The following is a 26,392-nucleotide window of genomic DNA, read 5'->3' as shown; positions in this document are numbered from 1 at the left end:
ATTGTAAGATGGAATAGATACTGTCTTTAGTAAACTATGCCAGTTATTATTACTGTTGGAACATAATTTTCTTAGAATTAAAGGCTACATTACTGAAATAGATTAGTGCTGGTGACAAAATTAGTTTTTGCAAAAACCAAAAATCAGTTTTGAACAGTCAATGAAATTAATATTATTATTATGATATCATTGTGTTTACTTGCCATTTGACTTTTAGTTGGCAGTGAATTTCTACTGATGAGTTGCCCTTCAGATCGAATCATACTATGCACTTTCACATTTGACCACGTTTCCATGAGTGCAGCCATTTTCAAAATGATATTGTAAGAGTCTGATGCAACATTTGCACCATCTAATGCCTGTGAGATAAAGCTGTGGTCTTCTGCTGCTGCCCTAATGAGAAATTTGAACAAGAGGAGGAATATGACATCCATGAGAGCTCTTGTTATCATACTTTTTGAATCACCCTTGTACTAATTAACAGCCTTAGAGACAGAGTTAAATAGCATAAAATATTATTGAAATAAATTGCTATCTCCTACTTACAACATTGAAATTTATATTCCTGCACTGCATTCCAACTTTTAAACTCAAGCCTTAAAATGTTCCATTATAATATATCATCCAATCCAGATATATGTAATGTCTGCTAGGCCTTATGCAGTAGCTCTTTAAAAATGATCTGTGCCTCCCAATCCATTTTCCCCATCATACAGATCTTGATTGGTAAGATAAGTCAGCAGCTGATAAATTACATATTATTGAAATGTTTACTATGAAATATCTATATTCTATAGTCCACAGATAAAAGTCTAGCACAGTATTTTTCATCAATGGCAAATTTACTTTAATATCACAAGATAAATTTTCCAGACTTTCAAATTAAAAATACTTATATAAGGGAAGAGGCTTCTTTTCATTATATATGGTCATTACAGAATGAAATCTTTACAACTTTGTAATGCCAGTAAATGAGCAGACAGTTATGCAATGAGGCAGTAAAAATGATTGTGTCATAGGAAAATGAGGAGGAAATGAAACATGGGAGAGAACATAGCTCGACAGTATAACCTATTTTAAAAGTAATAACTACAAATTATAGCAGTAATAAAAGAAATTTATACTACAATGACTTAGACATAATACACATTAGTAAAAATACTGAAGAAATAAAGTATTTATTTATTCAGAGGATACAAAATAATGATGGAACTAAATTGAAAAGATAATAAATGAAAAAAATACAAAAGTAACGAAAAAAGAAATTACAACACAACAGCATAGTTGGCAAAAAAGGCATATTGACAACATAATAGCGAGATTGAGGCCGAAGTTTTAAACATGAAAACGTGTATGTCGGACATTCAGCGCTGCTTTCCTGTAAGCCTAGAAGTTTGACAATGGCATTTGGAATATCGAACATGATTCCACTGACTTTGCAAACACCATTGTCAAACTTCTAGGCTTACAGGAAAGCAGCGCTGAATGTCCTACATACACGTTATCGCGTTTAAAACTTCGGCCTCAATCTCACTATTACTTCATTTAAAATGATTGTTATATTTTCATTTAATGGAGAATTTTCTGGACCTTATTGTGTTTCTTTGTACAGAGTGGTGTACATTTTCTTTGGTTTTGCATATTGGAGTACAGTAATACCTCGACTTACGCGAACCCAGAGTTACGCAATTTTTAAATCTCGTCGATTCGTCTTTTGTTTGAGAGCCATGCAACTCTTGATTACTCACTCCCCCCACACTATTGTTCAGCTTACATGTTTGGACATGTTGTGCGGAATCAACGCATAGCTACAATTTATTTTGTGTTATTTATTTCTGTGTTTGTTATATCTATGGAGACTTGAGAGACTCTACTATGTCATCCAAACGAAGTAGAACTGATTCTTCTGCATGAAACAAGAAAAGAAAACTTTATCTTTGGAATGTAAAGTTAACATTATTAATAAAGACTTCGATACAAAAATGAAAAGGGGTTACAAATTTTAGAAAATATAGACCCCAACGCAGAGCGCATTTTTTCTACAAAATGAGAAATAAAAAATTATTAGCATGCTACAAGGAAATTTTGCAGGAGGAAAAAAAAAATCTTTGAGCCGTCAGACGAATCTGTTAGATTTTATGAAGCCTTCTACATTAAAATAACTTCGGTTTACGATTTTAATAATATAATTTGTTATACATATGTGTTATCTAAGATTTTATTAAACCTTTTTTCTAAATTATTGTTTTCTTTAGTCTCCGGCCCAAATTAAAAATAATTTGTATGCATTTATATGCGAAATTATACCCAGACTTACACGGTTAGCACTCAGTCCCACCTATCGCATAAGTTCAGGGTATTACTGTATTTGATTTTGCCCAAAGGTGGCATTTGCTTTCTTCCTTAAAGTATGTTTGTGGCTAAGGATCTTTGGGAGACTATCCATTGTCTGACATGATACCTTAATCCTTTCTTGTCTTATAGGTGGGTGTAATCAATTTCTTTATATAATAATGTTGTTTTTCTTTTTTTGTTTGGATAGTTCTCCACACAATTTTGTTATTTTATTTTTTTGTTTTATATATGGTTATTATGTTTAAATATTTCTTAGTATTGCTTTGTATAACTTGTTTGTTTTATTTATGTATATTTCATCTTTTTTCTCTGTAATAACTTATGGATTGTAATATTATATTGGTATTCAATGTATATGTAACGATTTTGTCGTATGTATTCCCTGCATCATGGGTTCTTCCCAGTATGTCTAAATAAATAAATAAATAAATAAATAAATAATATATCATCTTATCTCAAGTATGTTTTTTATCAATTTACTTTCCTTAAAAACAATCACCATAATAATTATAGTTGTAGTATTTAGAATTTATTTTTCATTTACATATTGTACAGTTCTTGGTACTTTGGTTTCTACACAAATCAATCTTCTAAAACAATTAATTCTGCCTGTAAAAAAAATTGCTAATTCTTGATCTAACTTATCAGATTTTAAGAAAAATAGAAAATTAAATTAGTTTACTCAATAATCTTAGATTACCAAATTATCTTTGATCAGAATATGTAGCACATTCTAGAAAAGACAAGTACCGTACATGACAATATATTGAAAAAAACAAATATTGCAGTAGTTCAAAAAAACAGAAATAAAATATCTGTAAAATGAAAATTTCTACAATAAACTAAATAACATGTTAAATTTAATAGCAGCAATTACTGCTGAATTTGTCATTTAGAAATTAGAGTGTCACTAGTAATTTGTTATGTGGCAAAAGGAGTAATAGCAAAGAATTACTAGTTTGTTGTTACTTTATCAAATTAGCAACTTAGCAAATTAGCAAAGCACAATTAGCAAATTAGCAAGTTACTTTATCAAATTAACTATTTAGCAAGTACTTGTTTATTCATTTTTACCAAATAATAAATCATTCAATATACAAAATGCACATAATATAAGAATTAGAATAAATTTATTTATAGTAGCAATACTTTCAAAGTTATAATTTATTCTCAATTATTTTTAATATGGAAGGAGTGGTCGTTTAATTCAAGGACAGGAGTGAAAATTATATATCTTCAGAATCTTCTAGTCATTTGTTTTTCTCAAAATATTAGCCCTCAAACCCCTCACAATTTTGCCAGCATTATATCCAAACATTAAAAGTGTCTTGTGAAGGCAATTTTTTGTGTGTGAAGTGTTGTCATTGTAGTTAATATTGTGCATCCAGTGATCACTGCCATAGGTGCCTATGTTCTGTCACATCTGCCATACTCTCCAAACTTAGCATCTTGCAATTTTTCCTCTCTCTACATCTGAAAAGAGCTTTGAAAGGGAATGTTTTGCATCAGATGACAAAACTTGCAGAGCCACAATGACACTTTGTATGCTATTAAAAAAAAAAGCTTCCAAGGCTTTTAATGCATGGGTACAACTGTAAAAATGTGAGGTTCAAAGGAGAGTATTTTAAGAAAGACAAATGGTCATAAAATTCTGATGATGATATTTAAGGTAAGTTTTATGTCTGTCCATGAATTAAATGAACATCCCTATATTAAAACACAAAACAGCATTTTAAAAAGATTAATAATGAAGACAATCCTAAAACAAATTATTGCAGAAACAAAAAATTCAAAAACAGTCATCCTTTCCTTGTAGGTTTATTGCCCATTTATTACATCGTTTGAGACTTATTTTCATACTTTTCAAAAAATTTTATACTTATTGCATTTTTTGGACTTTTTTTTAAACTTAACACAAAAATTTTTCAATTTTAAGTTCTTAAACCAAACCAAATATAAAACTTTTTGTAAACACTAGTCTAAAGAATTTATTCCGTACCAAAATAATATATATATATATATTTGATAAACTTAAATACGTGATATAAAATTTGTTTATCAAAATCTATAATACAAAATGTTAATGTGAAAATACAGGGTGGCTATAATTAAAAAGTAGGTGTTTAGAGCTCTGTGTAGAAAGAATTACAGAACCAGGTACAACCAAATTTGGTGTGAATATTTTCCTGATTGTGGAAGTTTGATTTTGCAAATAAGAAGTTTAGTTCCAAATATAGATATAGGAAAATTTCCAATAGGAGGAAATTTGGCACTGATTTCATTGCAACTTGCTCCAAAGTTGCTTATTATAAACTTTAGGGTTTATAAAAAAAAGTCCAAAATATGTTCAATGTGGATCAGTGACAAGTCATGGCAATTACATTATCTGATTGCTGATTTGTGATCACTCATTCACTATCTTTACTATCAAAAAAGCCACAATATTTGTGCTACACTCAAAAAATTCCAACATTTAAAATTCTTAAAAAATGATCTTCTGATCATTACTAATCTCAGGAAAATAATTTTGCATTTTGAGGAAACAGGAACTTACAATGTTAAATCAGGAAGGGGTCTCAAAAAGGAGAAACCAGTGAAAATGACAAAAGTTGCAATTGCCTTAGTGGAACAGCAAATGGAAACTTTTCAAGGCAGCTGTAGTTCATGTGCAATATCATGGCAATTGCACATGCCCTACCCTAAGGTGTGGAAATTTTGAACCAAATATTGCAGTTTCAGGGCTTAAAGCAGTCATGGCAATAAAAAAAAAGTGAGAAAAGAAAGTTCACACTGAAAAAAAGCTAAAAAAGCTAACAGTGTTAAAATGAATGAAAACAGGCGTTATTAAAAAAACACACAAACGAACACATATTTTGTATCAATAACATTGCATATGATATTAGATTGATTATTAAGTAAACTGATAAGATTAAATATGAAAATAGTTAGGCTGAGTTTATACTCCAGAAAAGTGACCAGTAAAACTGCATTAAGCCAGAACAGGCCCGCATTAAGTTTTCATGTGCCCTGTACAGAATTCCCACCGTTACACAGCAAAGCAAATGGAATAGTAACATAACTACCAAAATGTGTTTCCATATAACATGCCAAATTTCAAATGCCATTTATTTCAAGGCACATTTTTTGATTTCTTCATAAAAAAAATGTAATTAAAGAAGAAAAAAAACAACTTCTGGCAGAATCAGTGGGTTGCATGTTCATTATATAGCAGGGGTGGGCAAGCAAAAGTTCAGTGGGAGCCGAAATGTAGGTTTTGCAAAATGCATGGGAGCCGCAGTTCTGTACTTTTTTATTCTGTACTGCAGTTCTGTACCTGGATTTTATTATATAATATTGAACAAGTATTAAATTTTTTTAATAAACATATTTTCACAAAATTGTGGAAATAAAACTGTAAAAATAATAATAAAAAGCAGAAATTAACACTTTCAGCAAGAGCCACATAAAATTCAAAAAGAGCCGCACGCGGCTCTCAGAGTCTCGTTTGCCCATGTCTGTTATATAGCAATACCACTAGTAATTGTGACCCAATCATTTATTTGGTAATTTTATCAATATTTTTTAAATGATTAAAAATAAAATTACAGCATTCATTACTGGTAAAACTAGTCTCCAAATCTATTCCCCTGAATACAATAAAACAATTTGTTAGTCATTCGACCCACAACTGACAGAGAAGAGAGTTTATGAAAACAATGTAATTAAACATTTAGCAGTTTGTTGTCCTTCACAGTGGGGAACCCTAAAGTTGAAAAATAATACAATCCCATGAAATTTAACAAATCTGACGTTAATAAGTAAATGATGAAATTATTTACAGAGAGTTGATATTTGATAAGTTTAGTTTTTTGCTCTTATAGATCAAATTACAGAAATTATAAATAAAAATCTCATTTTTTAAAAATTAAAATCATAAAATTTCGCTTACAAAACATCGAGATGGAACGCACGCTTTTCATTTTTATAATCGCTTTGTTTTATTAGACACAGATATTATTCCTATATAGATTTATTAATTATAATAAACATACATTATGTATAAAATTACATTAAAATAACACTGTAATTAACGTCTGAAATGAAAAAGTAATTGAATCGAGTCTCGCCTCCATATTAATTAACGCGTTGTTATGGGGGGCCTAGTAGAAGCTGTAATTTTCTGGGAAGGGGCACCAGGTTAACTAGGGGGTGTGCCCACCCATGCCCTTTCCTGGCTACGCCCATGTTAACGCGCCACAGTAATTAATTGATTACGTTGCATCAAATTAAATAATTTATAAAAATTGAAATAATAAATACGTTTATGAAATAATTAGCTGTATCTGTTCGCAATGATAATGTAAAACACACTGTACTTATAGTTTAGCATTTTTGATATTTAATTTATTTTTGAATTTTAAAATATAAGAAAAACAATTTTTTAAATAAAGTTTTACGCATTTATATCTGCAACTTTAGATAATACAAAGATATAAGAATCCATCAAAAAAGTTAATTAATAATAATTAAAATCAAGAAAAAAATATAAGTTTCTTTCAAGGTAAGGAAACTTTAAAAAGTCAGGTACACGATCACATGATGCCCGTCTCCCCACTTTGCGTAACCAAATGGTCGAGGTTGAAATAAAACCCCAGCAGAAGTAAAAACAAACATTGGCGTGTGTATAGGACAATAAACTTGAATGGGAGCAAAGATGAGACATGACACCATGTAATTTATGCTAATTACTTTCTAATATTAAAATATTAAAATCTTCAATAAATTATAATTAAATTAATTTTTTGACTGAGTTCGACTAGAAGCATATCGAAAAGCTAGATTAAAGTGAAAATAGCAGTTTTTCGACGCTAAATATTTACAAATTAATTTTTTAATTTGGTGCCGGATTGACCGCAGCTGTTCGAATGCGCACGTGCATGAAGAGTTTTAAAGTTTGTCAAAATGGAAAATGAAGGACACCGTTAGAATGCAGAAAACCATGGTGCATGCCAAATATATAAGCACCCACTTAAAACCAAACTTTTGTCTTTGTCTAAAGATTATCTCTACAGAAGTTATTAATATTTAGGATATTAGTTTAAAATCTTGTATTTCCTAGCACGAGATTCGCTCGATCTTTAATTTTACAGAGAGCTAGAAAGATACAAGCTTTGAAACGAGTGTCATACAACATTTTATTTAATAATAACAGTAGAAATCAAATTTATTATCGAACAACAATTATTTTTTCGGTTTTTCTACAGTAGTCAAAAACGAGTAAATGTCATCGTTTAAGCTAAAGAATAGCAGGCGGTTGAGAAGAAGTTTGCTTAGCAACTTACTTCAGAAAGTATTGGGTTCTGTACGATTTTCCGTTGCTAAAACATGAGTTTCTACTGTTAGTATTAAATAAAATCTATTTCTTTCTTTTGTCCACTGCGCTTAAATAAATACAAATGCTAAAAATAATGCTGTATAAAAATCACTCTTAACTCAAACTAGAAGTGTACTTGACTTAATGCAGCGTGATTATATCGAAGCGCTGCGGAGATCGGTATTTCACAAGGATACAAGCAAGGAGAACCCACGTGCAAATTCCTACAGCATGTGCAGAGTATCAAGCTTTGGGAAGCTCCTCGTTTTGTTAGTCTATATAAATGTAGTACACTACATGTGTATACGACAGTGCCTTAACATGTCGCGCACGGTCCATAAGGCATACGGGGAAGTGCTGGTTGCTATTTCGCTCCTGAGCACATTTACAAAAAAAAAAAAATTTCACATGGGAAGTGAAAAAAGCTAAAAAAGTGTGTTTTTCTCAGAAAAAACTAAAAAAGAGAGGAGCTATGAAGAAAAGCTAAAAAAGAGAGTCACTTTAAGCCCTGCAGTTTTACTCCTAAAGGATGTCTCAGTCACAATTTGTTTCCTAGAAATTATACTCAGCAAAATCATTTGCCCTTTTATTCATAGCATGGATGATTGATAATTCACTGGTCCTAACAAATTCTATGGAACAATGAAGCCCATTTTTTTACTTGTATGATGTAGTAAACACAAACAACTGCCAAAGTTTGGTATGAAAAACCCACCTGTTCATGAATAATTCTCTTACAGTAACAAAATGTAAGAGAATTTCTTACATGTGGTGTTGGTTCATGGCATCCTTCATCTCTGCCCCCCCCCCTTTTTTTTTGAAGAAAACACTACATCTGAACCAGAAACATGTCCTATCAATGTCACTAGACATGAAAACATGCTTCTAAATTTTGTCATCCTTGCATTTCAGCAATAAAATTATTTCTGTAGCACAATCTTCTTGCAAGACAAAACACCCACTATAAGACAATTGCACCCAAGTCAGTTTATTCCACTGTTGAGTGCATTGTTCATCAAATGCAAGAATTAGAACAAGAAGGTGGAAAGCACATACAGTAGAATTGTTAATCTGATTTATTGGTCACCTAAACAATTCCATGTGTGCAATTTGACATGTGCAAATTTACCATATGTGACAATGTAACCTATAGTGTGTTATGATTCATGGAACCTATAGTCACCACACTAAACTGAAATAAAATCATTGAACTGTGTCTCAACCTCACTGAATTGTCTGAATTTCTTTGATAACCTATCTAATGTGCAAATTGAAGTGACACTGGTAGCAAATTTCTCTCATCAGATAATTTTGGAATTTGTGAAATCAAAATCCCATAATGAAAAAAAGAATGCACACCAAATTTGATTTCACTTGGTCCACTAGTTCTGATATAACATAGGCTTTGGCCTGTTCCATCATCCATCACAGATATGAAACAAACTTCTGGCAGGTCATATTTGTTAAGGACATTCTTGCTTTTGAGGAAGTTGTAGATTGTTGGACTTATTCTAAAAGCCAAGGAAATGTTGCTGGCCTTGGTGATTTCCTTGAAGTTGTGTAGGAAGTGATAGTTATATGTCACAGTTAAGAAGTACTTCATTCATTTAAGAGTACAAAAACAACAAAACCTTCCAATTTCAGAACTATGACAAAAGCAGACACTGAATCTGCTCCCAATGCCACAACATCTGAAAATCCTAAAACAAAGCATCTCTAAAAGCAGTGGAATTGATATCAGAGGATATGCTGAGATGCATTTTGGCAGAACTGGATAATTGTCTTTGACATCTTCTGTATCATTAACAACACCCACATTGAACATTTGTAATGTATATGTGAAACTTGGTGATTTCTTCTGTTCTTTGCATGTCATTACTGTTGCTATATGTTATTTCAGGTATGAATATATCAGCTTTACTTTTGCCTCATCCTTTTTGAATAACTCCATTTTATTATTACTCATTTTTTAAATTCTAACTACCACTTCATTAAAAACAGTAAATTGTAATAACAATGATTAACATTTTTATACAAAATTATACAAACAAACATATAAATCATAATTAAAATATTAAAATCCAAGACTTACCCTCATATTTTGATGTATTAACATTTTCTTCGTGCCATTCAACAATACACCAGTAACTGCACATAATTTCCCATAATGCTTTACACAGATTTATCAAACATGGTGTAAAACTTTCTGCTGTTATATGCTAAAAATTTATAAAATAAATGTTTATTTTAAAATTTAAAATTGATCTCAAGCACATGTTTATTTTTATTACTTATTTTGTATTTTATAAGTTCATATTATTGAACGAATAACAAAAAGTTAACACTAGATAGACCAGATGTATCAATTGATGCAAAATTTTCTGAGGTATCTTAATTTCAAGTAGCTTTAGCTCTTATACATTTTATGACTTTTTATACTTTAATGTTACCAACATTTAGTAATAGTCTTATGGCTGACTTTTTGAACCATAAGGAGGTTATGGTTCAAATATCTACTTCCAAGAATCAGCAGTGCAAATTGATATTTATGGGGAATCAGTTTGTAAATTACTATGGACATTATTTCTCTCTCCTCTCAACAATAATAAAAAGATGAATCTTTTTGCCTCTTTCATTCTTTTTCTCTTACAGTATCTGTTGAAGTTCTATACACTTTGCTAGAACATTGTATGATGATATACTTGCAGGTGTGTATTTCATTTTAAACAGACATTCAGAATAACTTAATCTCCATTTTGAACTAAAAACAAAAATAGTAAAATTCCAAATGGGAAAAATGTTGTTTATTGCCACCATTCCAGTTTTTCATTGAAAATCAACAGGGCATTCATTCCATCTGCATTTCATATATCATAAACAAGTGATTATGATATATGATCTATTTATATGAAAATGCTAAGGTTTTTAATTTTTAACAAAATACATTTATTAAAATTTCAAATAAATAATGAACAACACTTCAGAAAATTTCATAAACAAAACTATAAAACAATATAGATTTAGTAAAATATATTCAAATTTAATTTTTGATATCTGTGAAAAAAATAAAAAATTTTGAATCATCTAAAAAAATCATAGTTACAAACTCCACAAACAAACAAAATTATACTTTCAAAACACAAATTATTCTTCCAAATTCAATTTGTAACTAACATTAATTTTTGATAAAGATGAATTTGTTCATCACAGCATCACAGCACTTTTTAAGAATATTTTTCTTGCATTTGATGAAATATTGTTTAGTACATTTAATACAATTAATGAATAATTTTTATATAATCATAGTAGTTAATCAATACTAAATTTTTATTTAAAATATTCACAATACTGATATCATGATGAATATTTTACTTACTTTACATAGATCTGTATATTGCCTTTTCTGGAAATTAGTTTCACTCTGACCAGCACACAATTCAACGTATCCCAAAACAATTACAAATGCTTTGTTATGAATAGCACTAGTGAAATGCATTAATAACTGATCCATTGCTGTCTATAAAAATAATAAAGATTTACATAACTAGCATAGATCATTATGTAAATAAATATTTTGCATGTAAATTGCTAATAATAGTTAAAAAAAAAAAAAGTAATTAAGAAATCTTCAAACAATATTAGTCTTTTTTGGAGTCACTTTTATTTATTGAAATTGATAGTAAAGAAAAATCTTTGAAGTAAATATACATTGTTTAGAATTAAATGTTTAGAACATTTAATTAAATCTGAAGTTTTGAAATTGGCAACAAAAAAGAATTTTTATTTATTTATTTGATCATTTTAATTTATTATTATTCTTTTGAATCAGTTATAATGAATAGTCTAATTAGTCATGAAACAAAAGCACCACTTTTAAACTACCATAAATCTGAAACAGTTTCATTGATATTTTTATTAATTGAAATGTAATCATTGATTTGTCATAGAAATTATACTTTTTCTATAAATATTGTATATTATGCAAAAAATAAAAACATAAATTATTCTTATTTTTAAAACTTAATAAAGCAAAAATTAAATGTTAAAAATTTGATTATACATTACATTACCAAGCTTATTAAAATATTTAACAATAATACATTACAATACCTGTGTTTTTCCCAGAAGTTTATAAGCAGCTTGAAGTTTCTCATAGTATGTTTTATCAAACTGACAACAAACTTTGGATAAGGCAACATCTAATTGTTCTTCTGTCATTACTAGTGTGTCTTTCAGTTTTGAACTTAAATCACTGAAATCAAATACTCCATATAAATTACTATATTTTTCTGTTTATATACTAATCTCATATAAATTTTGTTTTAAATTATTAATAAAATAATATATAATTATACTGAATTAATAGCAAAAACTGTTTTAAATTTGTATATTATACATTCTGTTTCAAACACAAAAAACCAATAATGGACTGAATTAATGTAATAAGGCAATGCAACATGTGATCAATTTGACCTTAGATGTCTCCCAGGAGGCCTTTCTATAGGAAACTAGCTCCTATTTAGGTCTTAGGCATGTGAAGAAAATCCAAAAATTCCATATGGCCAGGCCCATTGGTCAGGTGCAAACTCAAAATTATCAATGTTCAATAGTTTTATGCACTCAATCACTGATGGACCAAAACAACAATAGAAAAAATTATTATTATAGTAATAGTTCATAACCAAAGTTGAAACAAAACATTACAATATAATATAAATCAAAATTTATATACACTTTTTTAAAATATTGTATATTTCCGCAGATAAGATGATAATCGAATCATAAAAAAAGGCCTCCAAAATCTGGGGTCATCTTATAGGAAGATACAAAATAAAAACATAAAAAAAATTAGATTGAAATATGTAACAATAAAAACAATACTAGAACAAAATATATATTAAAAGTTATGTTTATTGAGCTACTGAGGAAAACACGAACAAACTGTAATTATTTACTAGTAGAGAGTAGGTATGTCCACAAAATAGAATAGCCTGTACGATGTTTTTGTGAATAGTCAAGGTCATTACCTGAATGCCCAAATCAGTGCAAATATTTGCAACAATCGCAAGACAGTGCTGCCAGATGCAAGAAAATAAAATTTGTTCATTCGAAAAATTAGGAATAGGACATAATTCCGTATACGCTATACAGTATTATTATCCAGATAATTATCGCTGATCTAAATTAATTCATAGGCCATTGATAGTTTAGGGGGGTTGTCTTATAGGACAGATATATGCTAAAACTATAAATCTTTAACAAAAATTTATACCTTGTCTTATTTGAAGGTCATCTTATCTGTGGAAATATACATTATGTACAGTTGCTCTTAAAAATTACAAAAACAGTTATTTTAAAATATAATTTAAAAAACTATTAGATAACAATCAATATAAAATTATATATTTCCACTAACACTTTTAAAATTGCTTTTTAAAGGTTCCTCTATGTTTAAAAAAATTTTCTTAACTACTAATGTCAAAGATTATATATAGTTATAAAATTTATTAAATATCTGCTTAAGCAGAAAAATTAAAACAGCATTGATTCACAGAAGTGATGATAATAATAGTCATCACTGACAGATAATAAAGGATTCTCTCTACTCTTATATTTTCTCATTAATTCTTTCTACCATTCTATTCATAATTTTAAAAGATTTTGTCAAAATTGCATGACATTCTAACAAACTATTAAAAGTAATTTTTTTTTTATGTTGAAAACTTTCAAAATATAGGTATTCTATAATTCCATAATCAATCTGGCATTTCATTCATCAGAATTTTTTATGTAGATTCTTCTAGGATTTAAGTAGTATCATAGATTTTCTTTAAAAACTTCCGAAGAAGCATAGATTCTTCCTAAAACCCTTTTCAAAATACTTCAGAGAGCTATAGAAAGCTCAAAGTTTGCATATAGTAACAACCAAACACAAACTTCTATAATAATCAAATCATTTAGTGCTAGATTATTTTGGGCTAGATCTTGACCATATACTAATCAACCAGATGTATCCCAAAATAATTTGCTTAGAGACTGATTGAAACTACAAACTTTTAAAGATGACTTCAACAGATTTCTATACAACAAATTTAAAAAATATCATTGCAATTAGCTTAAAAATTGTAATATATTTTTATATTTTAGAGCCGCCGCAAACTAGCACTTTGCGAGAGCAAACTGCTAGCAAACGTGCCCTAGCACAACCGATGACGTCAAAGGTTCCGCCCCTCTCTTCTTGCTCACGTGGTTTTTCCTTTGCTAGAGCAGCGATACCAGAGTACTCTCGCTGTTCACAGAATTCAACAACAAGAGCATTACGCTAGCAAGAGAGAGCAGGGGAAAATGGATGACTACATAAACATGCCACATGTCGAAAAAGAAATAATAGAATTTTATCGATGTATGGTAAATTGCATGATTAATACATTCAGTATTGAAAAGAAAATGGTACAAACGTTGTATATTTATAAATAGTAAATAGCTATTTATAAATAGGCTTAAGCCTAGTTAGGCTTAACTACCAGGCATATTTTTCCCATGCTGTTTCAAAGTTCGAAACGAAAACTGACTGATTACAAGTATAGGTTGTAATAAAATCTTTGTTCTATAGCCAATCCACATATAGGAATCCAGGTCATGTGGACTACGTTACACGAGCAAACATTGTGTAGTTTGCGGATGCCTCGTGCCCGAGTAGCTCACCTAGCAAAAATGGCCCATAGCATCATGGGAAAAAAGGCGGGGCTTGGGAGCGTGACCAAGCATATGCTAGCTCTCGCTTCTTGTAGTTTGCGGTAGCTCTTATAGATATATATAGATACAGTGGGTGATTGATTAACGAATAAATCAGATAACGAACACTTTCGTGAAAGATTTTTATGTTTGGACAACAAACACATGTTCCGATTACAAACACCTCACAGAACAAACACAAGAAGAAGAGACATAAAATAATGAATACTGATTGGTCTTCTCTTGCTTCAGACAACAATTCAAAAACAAAACTTTTCGGAGCATGGAAGACATTGACATCGACGCTCAACCCAGTATATACTGATCAAATAGTATTCCTCCTAACTTTGAAACTCTCCCTTGTAAATCCAGCCTTTTACTTTTCTGACAGAAACAATTCTTTTATAGTATTTGCGAGACTGTCAGGCAGGCACTCATTAAGTTTTGTGTTGGTTTTCATTTTTGAAAGATGAGAGTACAATAGCAAAGGTAGAGAGTGGGCAGATGTCTGATGTTGCTAAGCAGTATGGCTTGAGCAGTTCTACAGTAGGCTGCAGTTCAATCTTATCTAAGAAAGATACAGTATAATCAAGAAGACTCAAGCAGCTAAAGGAATAACAAAAATCACATTTGAGAAATAAAGAACATTGAAGAGCTCATAATGGAACCTAAAATGGATCTGACGACAGAAGAATGACAAGAATTCTTAAATGAAGAACACCAAGAAACTCAGCGAGATATGTTTTCTTCTACAAAAGAGAATTAATGTCGATATCTGCTATTAAACATTTTTTTTGAATAAGTGGGAGGATGTCAGAACAATGGTCTTAGAATGGCATCCAAACCAGGTTGAGGTTAATAGGATTAGGGATCTCTACAATTACAGTGCTATTAAATACTTCTGAAAAATCCTGAAAAAGAGAGAAAAGCAATTGACATTGGACAGATTCTTTAACCCCTACAAATGGAAAAAACATGATTAATAAAAATGCAAGACTGTGTATATATGTATTTTTATTATTACATATAAACAAACATAGTAAGAAAGTATATATTTTTTATTTTTTGCAGTCTCCAGAACGAATTAATCAAATTCCCATAAAACCTTTGGTAAATCAATAATCAGTTAACAAACAATTCGGATAGTGAACAAAGTCTTGGAACGGATTATGTTTGTTAACCGATCACCCACTGTATATTTTTCAGACTTCAAGATGAAGCTGTTTTACCTGCATTTCTTCTGATATATTATTTTTATAAAGAAATACTTTCAAGAAATAAATGCAAAATATTTACTAATTCTAAAATGCTTGTCATCTAAAAGTTTTTTCAAAAACAAACTTTTTGATGTCAAGCATTAAGATTTACATTTTAGGATTTAGAAAAAAATGTATTCTCAACACCAACTGTTCCTTCTATTATTGGGAATGTATGACCCTTCATAAAAAGGGAATAAAAGCAGATCCATTTTTTACATGTTTATTGCTCTTTTGATATGGCTGCAATAAATGGGACTGCTATATCATGTCATATAATATACAATATCATATTAAATTGTTTATGAATGTTTGAACTATACTGGTGTCTATCTAAACTAAATTAAACTATAAGTGATGTATTTTCAATGAAAACAAAAAAAAATTAAAGTGCTAAATCATCTAAATGTAAGTTTATTACTGAAATTTATATTTAGATTGGTTTTGTGCCACTTCCAATAACTTTTTTTATATGTTCGTAAAAAAATACAAACATTCTTTTCCATACAAACATTATGAATAATATGCAGTTTGGCCTTATCTAGCCTTAATCCATTTCTTTCTTGATATTTCATTCCTTTTGATTATTGACAAATCTTTAATCATACTATCTGATATTATACAGGGTTATAATTAAAGTTCCACTTTGAAATGGCCATAAAATGAAAACTACTGAACAGAATGTTATCAAATTTGATAATAATGTACAGGACGTCATGGGATTTTATTTCCTGCAAAAAAAAGTTCAAAAACTCACCACCAAAGGGAAATAGTGCTGTCTGCAATATTGTTAAATGAAATAAGACATGAAGACATCGGTTGAAAATGTTTTTAATCGTTTCTAAAACGTGTTACAAAGCATGTTCAATGTGGCATCCACCATTTTCTGAAAGCAAGTTAAATTCCTCCTGATACGCTAAGAGCTACTGTTGAGAACACAGTAATGCGATTTAACTTGCATTTAGAAAATGGTGGATGCCATATTGAACATGCTTTGTAACACATTTCAGAAATAACTAAAAACATTTTCAACAATGTCTTCATGTCTTATTTTGATTAAGAATATTACATACAGTGCCATTCCCCCACCGGTGGTGAGTTTTTAAACTTTTTTTTCTCGCGGGAAATAAAATTCCATGACGTTCTGTAAATTATTTGGTCTATGTTTATATATTTGGTATATGTTTATTTGGTCTATGTATCATAGTCGATTCAGCCAATTTATGGCCTTTACAAGAATCCATAGTTATGCCATCTTTCTGTCCATATTGATTTTTTGTATACAAAATAATTATTATGTAAAACAAACAGTGTTTGAGATTCAAGATTCATTCATCAACAAATTTCATAGGACATGGCAATGTGAGAATCGAAACTTCAACATAAACAATTTAACGTCATAACATCAACTTTGTCAACTATCACACCTGGGAGTATATCTTCTTTTAAGTTCTCAGCATTGATAAAGATGCTTTCACATGACCTTCTGACCTGCTGTCTTGATTTCATTGTTTCAATATAACAACTAGCTACCAATAATTGGCAGTTGTTGCCAGTTCCTCAACTGAGCCACTCGTTTCCCATGCCTCAAATTTTGGATACATTTGAATATATCGTTTTATTATATGTTTGGATATATTATTCTATTATATCAATGGATACCTCGTTCTATTATATTGTTGGTTAAATCATTTTAATTATCTCTACAGGTATGTCATCCTTCTCTCCTGCGGCCATACTATCAACTGTCGACCTCTGAACTCAGAATTATCATCTAGAACTTTCTTCTTTTTGACCCAACCGGCAAGCATCTGATCTCCAAATCCTCTACAAGGTATTTATCCTCTGCATGCTCTAGTGTAAACTCTCTCTCTTGCAACCACATCTATATAGTTGTTTTGATATAATATTTATCATGAATCCTTTTTTCCACTTTTTACAAATAAACAATTATTTGTTTGGTTAACAGAAATCCAAGTGAGTCACTTCCAACCCGCTCTCCAATAGTTTCCATCCTGAATCCGATCACCCACGCACACAGCTGCTCATGTGACCTACTTTTAAATCAAACCTCACCATCGTAGCTTTCGAGTCAACAAGACTCAGTGGTGTCAGTCCTGACAAGGCACCAAATAGATGCCGACCCTCCGGTCACAGCAACAGATTACTAAGACACCTTAATAAATGTGTAACTGAAAATGAAAACTTATTTGAAATGAAAATGTAAACACGTGTAATGTGTAATGTTTAAATTTGTTGACACTGAACATTCAGCCAGCTGGAAAATTTTGTGACAAAATGGCTTTTAATAATGTTTTGTCAAGAAGAGTTTATCACATTTTAAAGATCATTTTATAGTGAATGGAGGCATATTCAGAAAAAATGTTTGAGACAAAATTGTCTTATGAGTTTAATCTGAATCTGAAAAAAAAAAGTATCATATTCCATTTTAAAAATTTTGACTTTTGGCCTAGATAGTCCATTTCCAAAAGTTTAAAATATCACCATTCAATAGAGCATACCCAATCTCTTGTATCACAATTATTTATTATAGGTATGCTGTATGTTCATGACAAACTAATAATTTAGTTATTTCTTTACCATGTTGATAAACTTATAAATAAAAATCAAAACTTAATTTTTTAATATAATTTAAATAATTTTAATGTTGAAATGGATGCTATAGAGAAATTGCTTAATCCAAAATTACAACATAACAAATTACTTACCAAATGCATTTATAATGTTTAAATGTGCTAGCAGCTTTTTGACATTCTAGACACAACTGTATTGCTCCAGGATAATCTTCCTCCTTTAAAACAATTATTTTAATAAAGAAATATATTTTAAATAAAACATTTAGAATTTCTCATTCATCATATTTATTAATATTTATCTAATAAATACTATTTCTACTTCATATTGAATTCAATAATGGAATAATGGTTAAAAAAACTTGTTTTTCTCATTCCATTATTGAATTAACTAACTGAAATATCAAAAATTACAAAAAAATGTGATGTTTATAATTTTACAGAATTAATCTTTGTAATGGTTTTGAAGATTAATTTTTGGCTTTTAGCAAATTTTCAGACTTTTTCACTTAAGTTATAAAACTTTTAACAATTCCATATCTGTTAAATGATAAAATATGAAAATTTACTGGAGATGAAAAAATAATTTAATATATTTTAAAATCCTAGAGAAGTCAGATCATAGAGTAACTTGGTCTGTATTATTATTATGTGATTATAATGCCTATAGAAAAGAAATCCTCATTCTTGGTACTCAAATTATTTTGTTCACTGTCATATGAACTCATAAGGATCACATCCAAGAACTACTTGAAAATCTAACACAAGTTCTTGGGAACAACAAGAACTCTTTAAACTCAAAAAGTTCTCAATTCTTACATTCTAATACTCCTATCTTTAGTTGGAATCACTTTGAATTAAACCTAGTAATAAAATTTTTTAAATACCGTATTTACTTGCATATAAGATGACCTCGCATATAGGACTTTAAAGGTCAAAATAAAGAAAATACGATTTATTAATACAATTCTAATTTTATTTCATTTAATCTCAAGTAAAATATCAAATGAATGTAAATGCACATATTGTCTCGCAAAAATTAAATTAAATTAAGTTGGTGTTTTACATTGGAATCCTGAAAAGTAACGTGGCAGTCAACAGTAAAAAATGTGAATATGCAGTTCACAAAAATTATTTGCAAAAATGCAGAGTGTCTTTCGCTTGCATGTATAGGACAACCTAAGAATTCTAAGCTGTGATAAATGAATAAAAACCCTGTCTTATATGCAAGTAAATAAGATATATTAGTGATTTACTATAAAAAAAAAATAAATGAAATTGTCTAATATTTCTCTAATGTAATTAAAATATATTTACACTAAAACCTATTCAAAACAAAAAAAATTTCTTTCAAAAACAGTGTAAAAATTTATGGTAAGATAAGGAAATTCAAATATTTAATATTTTTCTTATTATTTACTAATTTATCATTTTGTGAAAAAAAAAATAAATAAATAGATAGAAATCAAAGATGAACAAAACTACATTAACTACATTAAAATTTTAAAAGTATAGTGCTTAACAAATACAGCACTATTAACTTATGACAGATTAATCATTTCTTTAAGTTATATGCATTTCTGAACTGCCATCTGGAGACATTACCAGTATTAATCATTAAATTTAACCAACTGATTCTTAAAATTGATCAATAATAAAAGTTAATGTAAAGTTAGACTTTGTGTTTGCTAAGGCTCTTGTGAATAAATTATTTTTCTACAATGAACAATAGTTTCATTTATAAAATAAATATTCTCTATTATTTCTTGAAAATCATGGTTAAAATTTTTTTAAATAATTTTAATTAACTAAAAATCTAATCTTAGAAGCATTAAGAAAAATTTGATGATCATTCTTTCTAATTATTTTATTTATTTAACATGAAAATTTAAATGAATTACTTTATTGTCAAAGTTTGAATTATAAAAATATATTCATGTTCAGATGAATACTTTTATATTCAAATGAATAAATATATAAACTAGGGCACACTTCCACCACCTTTTACAGTGCAACATTAAATAAAAAAAGAAAAGGAAAAGTTCCTTTTCTTTTCTTTTTATTTAATGTCGCACCGTAAAAGGTTGGTAAAAGTGTGCTTTTGTATTTTCATGGTGTTGTGACAAAGTTTGAGTATAAACTAGGGTTTCTAAAATGGGATCCCAGGAACCCGGTTGTTTTTTTAACCTGGGAAATATCCCGGGAAATCCTGCAAACTTCTTAAAAATTCACTTTTTTCTTATTTTGTGTTAAGGTTGAGGAAATTTTGCAAATAGAAAGTATAATTAACTCAAAAACTGTCAGAATTCATTTGTATTTATTAACTTTAAACCTACTTATTAGTTTTTTAAAATTTCACTCGTTATGGCATGTCACAAATGGTCAATAATCAATACGTAGCTTATTTGTGGTAGGACTCTGAAAATTCTTTACTTGTCAGAACCTGTAATATCTGGAATAATTGTGCTTATGCTGTCTTAATTTTTAACCATGCTCAGTAGCTTCAGTAACTGCGTAACGCCAGATTGTATCCTTGCCCAATTTGCACAAACGAGTACGAAGTCTGCAAGTATGAAGTTTTTCTTCATAAACCTGATTATTAAAGACAAACGAACTGCCAAATTATCGAGCTATAAGCTTGATGTTTCTATTAAAGAAGCCAAGGTAGACAAATCAAGAATACTAGAGAGCAAAAGAAGTACAATAATCTCAAAAACAAACTAGAAATCTTCCAGGCTACAGGAGGAAAAAAAACACACAACATCTCTCTTCTAGTGATGTAACGAATATTCGGTTACTATCCGGTATTCGGCCTATTTTTCACTATTCGGCCGAATATTGAATATTTAAATCACTATTCGGCCGAATACCGAATACCTAAAAACAGGAGTAAGAAATAACAAAAACACAGTAAATTAATCATTTTGGTAACTTTTATTAATGCTGAAAATTAAACTGTAATTATTAAAGTTAATAAGAAATAGCATCTAACTCTAGTATTAAATTATTTCGTAATTAAATAATAATATAGCCTTTATCTAGCCCGATATCTTATGGCATTGATGGCGTGTAGGTTAGAATGTATCGGGCATTAATATTATTGTTTAGTTAATTATGTTATATTCGTATTCGCGTATATTTTTATATTTTTTACAATATTTTAAAATGATTTACAAAACGTTTTATTGAAACTTATCGTATTTAATGAAAGAATTATTTATCTATTTCTAGAAGATGAGTAACTAATATATAATTTATTTTATATATAAAGCAAACAATGAGCATTTTTCATTATATGCAAAAGATAACATTTGAAATCATGTTAATTTTAAAAATATTGACAAAAACAATAGCAACAAAATATCACAAAACTTCACAAATAGAAACCCCCCCAATAATATATTTGAACTGTTTCCCAACTGCGCAGAAACTAGACCATATGTCCCCACTAAAGTATATCCTTAGGGCACTATTCAGTCTACAAATAAGTAGTAAAAACAAAATTTTAGAGTTAAAAAGATCGATTGCAAATAAAATAACTTATAAGTTATAACTTACATCTAAATACCAACAACTGCCGAATCATATCGGGCTATTTACAGCTATTACATAAATTATAAACCAATTTGGCACTAGAGGTAGACGTTAGGCTCCATCTCATATTAACTTTAATAATTATAATTTAATTAATTAATTTAAATAATTTAGACCTACTGGAAGAAAAAATCGTAGTGACAGCGGGCCAATAGAGAGCAGAGTGCATGATCCTTGCCATAATGCGGTTTGCGCGCCAATTTTCATACATGCATTAATCAAGTCGAATAGTTTGGCCGAATATTTGGTATTCGGCCACGCTCCTAGCCGAATATTCGGAATTCGGCTGAAGCCAAATATACTATTCGTTACATCACTACTCTCTTCTCTTAAATGCATTAAAGACGATTCCACCCACATGAATTGAATCGGAAAGGGCATTCTTGGTAGCAGGACTTTTCATTAGTTAAATAAGAACCAGATTGAGTGATTGGAGTATTGACCATCCTTGCTATTTAAAATCTTATTATAAAAATTTACAATAATATTTTGTATTATGTTTTATTTAAAAAACAAAAATTACCTTCTAACTTAGAAGTTTGATCTATGTTCATTTTTTTCAAGTCTATGTTTGATCTATGTTCATTTAAATTTTCAAGTCAATACAAAGGTATTTTTGTTGTAAGCACTTTCCAACAAACTTTAATAAATTTTTTCTATTTGTGAAAATTTTTATGTAATTCAAAGGTAATTTTTTAATATACAGTAGAGTGTCATTTATCTGAAAGCCGGTTAACCGAAACGTCGGTTATCCGAAAGTTTTCCAGTTGGACTGTGTCATGCTGAATCAAACGTTTTTGATACTAGATTAACTTATAAAGTATCATTTTTTTGTTTTTATATTTTTCAATATATTTATTTTGTTTAAACAAAATAAAGAAATAATTTTATACAATACAATAACCTCGATTATTATTATAAAAATTTTCGTTAGGCTTAAAATCGACGAAAATTCAACACAAAGCAACACGCAACAGAGAAAAATTTCAACATCAGATAGGTTAATATATTTTTTCGTACTTAATCGGTTATCTGAAAAAATCAGTTATCCGAACAACCCCAGTCCCCAATTGATTCGGATAAACGATGCTCTACTGTATATCTTACACAGCATTATTAATATGATTTTAGAGGTTGCGGAACATATTAAATTACTTTAAAAAATAAAAAGTAATTTTATCATTTGATTTCAAGATATTTTTTATATCTTAAAAATAATTAATTCTATCCCGGGAAACACTTCACTTTTATCCTGGAATCCTGGGACAAGCAAAAGACTGGGAAATGAGAAACCATAGTATAAACCATAAATTTTCCTTACTGATTGATTCTATTGTAAAAATATAGCTTTATTATTAATAAAAAAAATTATTATTATTATTTTTTTATAAATATTTCTAATTTACTATGAACTATGATAAAAATATGCATTATAAATTACTTACTTCAAGTAATTCACCTAATCGTACGTCAGTTTCTTGCTATAAATATAACCATATACCAAAATTAGTATATTAATAAAATAATATTTATTCTGATTTTTTCTTCCTTACTTACTGTATAATATAAAAATAAATTATTATTTCTAACATACTGTATATATTACCAAAAATTATCAGAAAATTCTATAGAGTAGTTTCTAGATCATGTAGTTACACATCACATTACAATCCATATTTTAATATCAGTTTCACTTAATTTGTATTCTATCTCCCCCACTAAGCTACAATGAATTTTAAATATAGCATAGGTAAACACAATTTTAACAAAGCAGTTGTAAGTGTCGGAACTGTGGACCTATGGTAAAGTTTCCATGACGTCATAGTTGTCGCCTTGTTGTCAATTACTACTACAACTTAACAACTATCAACCGTTTACATGAGAACGTATCCTTTATTTAGTTCCCAAAAGCAGTTCTCATCACCTTCGCCCTAAAGTGCATTAAACAAGAAAACAATACTTCGAAAATTCGAGCAGTTGTCGCTCGGATAGCCATGGGTGCAGAAGTACTTTTACGTGTGCTACCTCCTGAATTTTGTGCCAAACCAAGGATATCAACGCCATTTAACCCTACGAATGCCGCCAGAATCAACGCCATTCGAACCTCCAAACGTCGCCAGAATCAACGCCATTAGAACCTACAAACGCCGCCGGAATCAACGCCGTTAGAATCTACGAACATCTTTCCCAAGGTATTTATCACCACGCAAACTCGTTTGTAAGCTCTCTCTCTCGAAATCGTGTCACTAGACCCTTGATAATGTACATGAATCCTGTTCCAATTAAATATACGTTATGTTTTGTTAAAATGGCCTCTGTTATCTCTTGTCCTCCATCCCGAATCCAATCGCCCGAAAAACGCGACTGCTCACGCGACCGATCGTAGAATCGCCACGGTTTCCGTGTCAGCCGAGACACGGTGGTGTCAGACCTGACGTGACACCAAAGAGGTGCCGACCCCCCGGTCACACAGTAATATATATATAGAGAGAGAATAAAATAAAGAAAATATAAGTAATGAAATAAATTAAAAATCGTTTAATCGTATAATCGGAAAAATTGTTTGATTATATTGTTTAGATATAATTTTATATTTTAAATGAAATATGATATATAAACCAATTTAAAACATTTTTATACTTCATAAAGTGTGTGTGTGTACACACATACACACTGAGCATGCATGCATGTAGTTATTTAAAAATCATTACTGAAATCATAAAATGGAATTTGATGTTTGAAACATTACCAGTGTCTTAATCATATGAAGAGACCTCAATAAACACTTCAACTGTTCTCTTTTCTTGTAACTGGCCAAAATACCAAGACTTGCAGAAGTGAAATTATCTTTAGCCTGAGAAAGAGATCTGAAAATAATTAAACAAAAATGTGTGTTCACTATTATTGTTTTAAAACAATAAAAAAATAATATATAAAGTTTATGGTATTTTACATTCTTAGTGATACTTTAAGGAAATTTAAAAACAGTTGAATATATTGATCTATTTGGCAACTCAATTTTAATACATTATAATATAATTCACAAGTCTTGGAAAATGCAATCTACAAATTAAAAAACTAATTACAAGAAATTAATTAGTAGTTAACGACTATAAATATATAATCTATTTATTTAAATACAAAAATAGATAAAACAATATTCAATGCATATAAGTAAAAAATTAATTAAAATTAAGTGAAAAAACACATCTCAACCTAAAAGGTCTAAAGATAAGTATGTGACTTTTGAATGTTATTTGATTTTTTTAAGTATTTATGCTAACAAAATAACACAATACCAAAATAATCAAAAGTATTCTACAGGGCGAACATATCCTTACACATTCATTAGAAACAATTGTTTGCCTGACATTTTCAATATGGTTTCCATCATTAGTAATGCATATTCCTAGCACATTCATTTGTGATATGTTACTTCAGTTGATTAATATTGGAGGTTTTTATTGAACAAACACTCTCCTTTAGTATACCCCAGAAGTAATCAAGGGAATTAAGTTCAGGAGAGCAAGGAACCCATTCTACAGTGCCACATCTCCTAATAAAGTTTGGGAAATTTTCACTTACCAAGGTTCTTACTGGTGTGGCATAATGGCCAGGAGAACCATGCTATTAGAACCATTCAGGGCAACCTTCACTTAGCCTGTCAAACTGTAGAATTAACTGACTGTATAACATGGTGAGATATGTTTCTCATTAGCAATATTACTATATACTTACCTATTACATATTTATACATATTTGCATGTGTCACAGACAAATATGTATAAATATGTAATAAGTATGCATGCCTGAACACAGGCAAATCCACCCTGTGTATAATGTTAATGTCATTTGGATTAAAACTTTAATAAAACTGTAGTCATTTAATTAAAATGTAAGAAACTTATTAACAACAACAACAACATAATAATAATAATAATAATAATAATAACAACAACCCCTCTCTTGTGGCCACCACCTGGTCATGATGGGAGATCCCAGTAATTTTACTGATCCATAGGGCAATGCAGGCTGAAACACAAACTCCTGGGCCCTTAGTCTCAAGTTTTTTGTGTTACAATTCCCAACGTGTTGAAGGCGTCACCATCTCACACTATGACGTCAAATTGGTAGTCTTGAGTTATAACTCACGTGCTTTCCCATCTCACCATGTGAGTTCTTACTCATGTTTGAGTCAAGCATGTGAGATTGCTACATGAAAGTGAAAATGGCTGATGGATATAATTTTAAGTATTATAACCTTTTTATATTAATACCAACTGAAGAGGGACTATTTTGATAGTCCAAAATGCATTTTGGTTATTTCATGTTAACTACTCATCTATTCGAGTTTTAATGTACACCCCTTTTGTTTTATTAAATGTACAGTACTACATTGATACCAGAGTGTTTGTGCTTATTACCACTGGTGTGTTAAGTCCTTATTATCTACCCCACATTAGTAGATATTTAATTAATTTAAT

The 26,392-nt window shown here is 29.7% G+C and overlaps 1 protein-coding gene across 3 annotated transcripts in view; it reads right to left on the bottom strand.

Annotated features, from left to right (window-relative positions):
• Positions 1–26,392, bottom strand: part of Vps50 (vacuolar protein sorting 50) — a 78,580-nt gene that overhangs the window by 28,882 nt on the left and 23,306 nt on the right. For all 3 annotated transcript variants that reach the window (XM_067286104.1, XM_067286103.1, XM_067286105.1), the window contains 6 exons: positions 24,658–24,775; positions 23,354–23,389; positions 18,450–18,532; positions 11,840–11,981; positions 11,106–11,246; positions 9,822–9,948 (listed from right to left, as the gene is read on the bottom strand). In XM_067286104.1, the coding sequence (XP_067142205.1) occupies positions 9,822–9,948; positions 11,106–11,246; positions 11,840–11,981; positions 18,450–18,532; positions 23,354–23,389; positions 24,658–24,775 (647 nt within the window). The remainder of the gene's footprint in view (positions 1–9,821; positions 9,949–11,105; positions 11,247–11,839; positions 11,982–18,449; positions 18,533–23,353; positions 23,390–24,657; positions 24,776–26,392) is intronic.

Source organism: Centruroides vittatus, unplaced genomic scaffold (genome assembly GCF_030686945.1).
Source record: "Centruroides vittatus isolate TY-2023 unplaced genomic scaffold, ASM3068694v2 scaffold_324, whole genome shotgun sequence".
NCBI classification, from domain to species: Eukaryota; Metazoa; Arthropoda; class Arachnida; order Scorpiones; family Buthidae; genus Centruroides; species Centruroides vittatus.
This window is presented reverse-complemented; position numbering and strand designations above follow the sequence as displayed.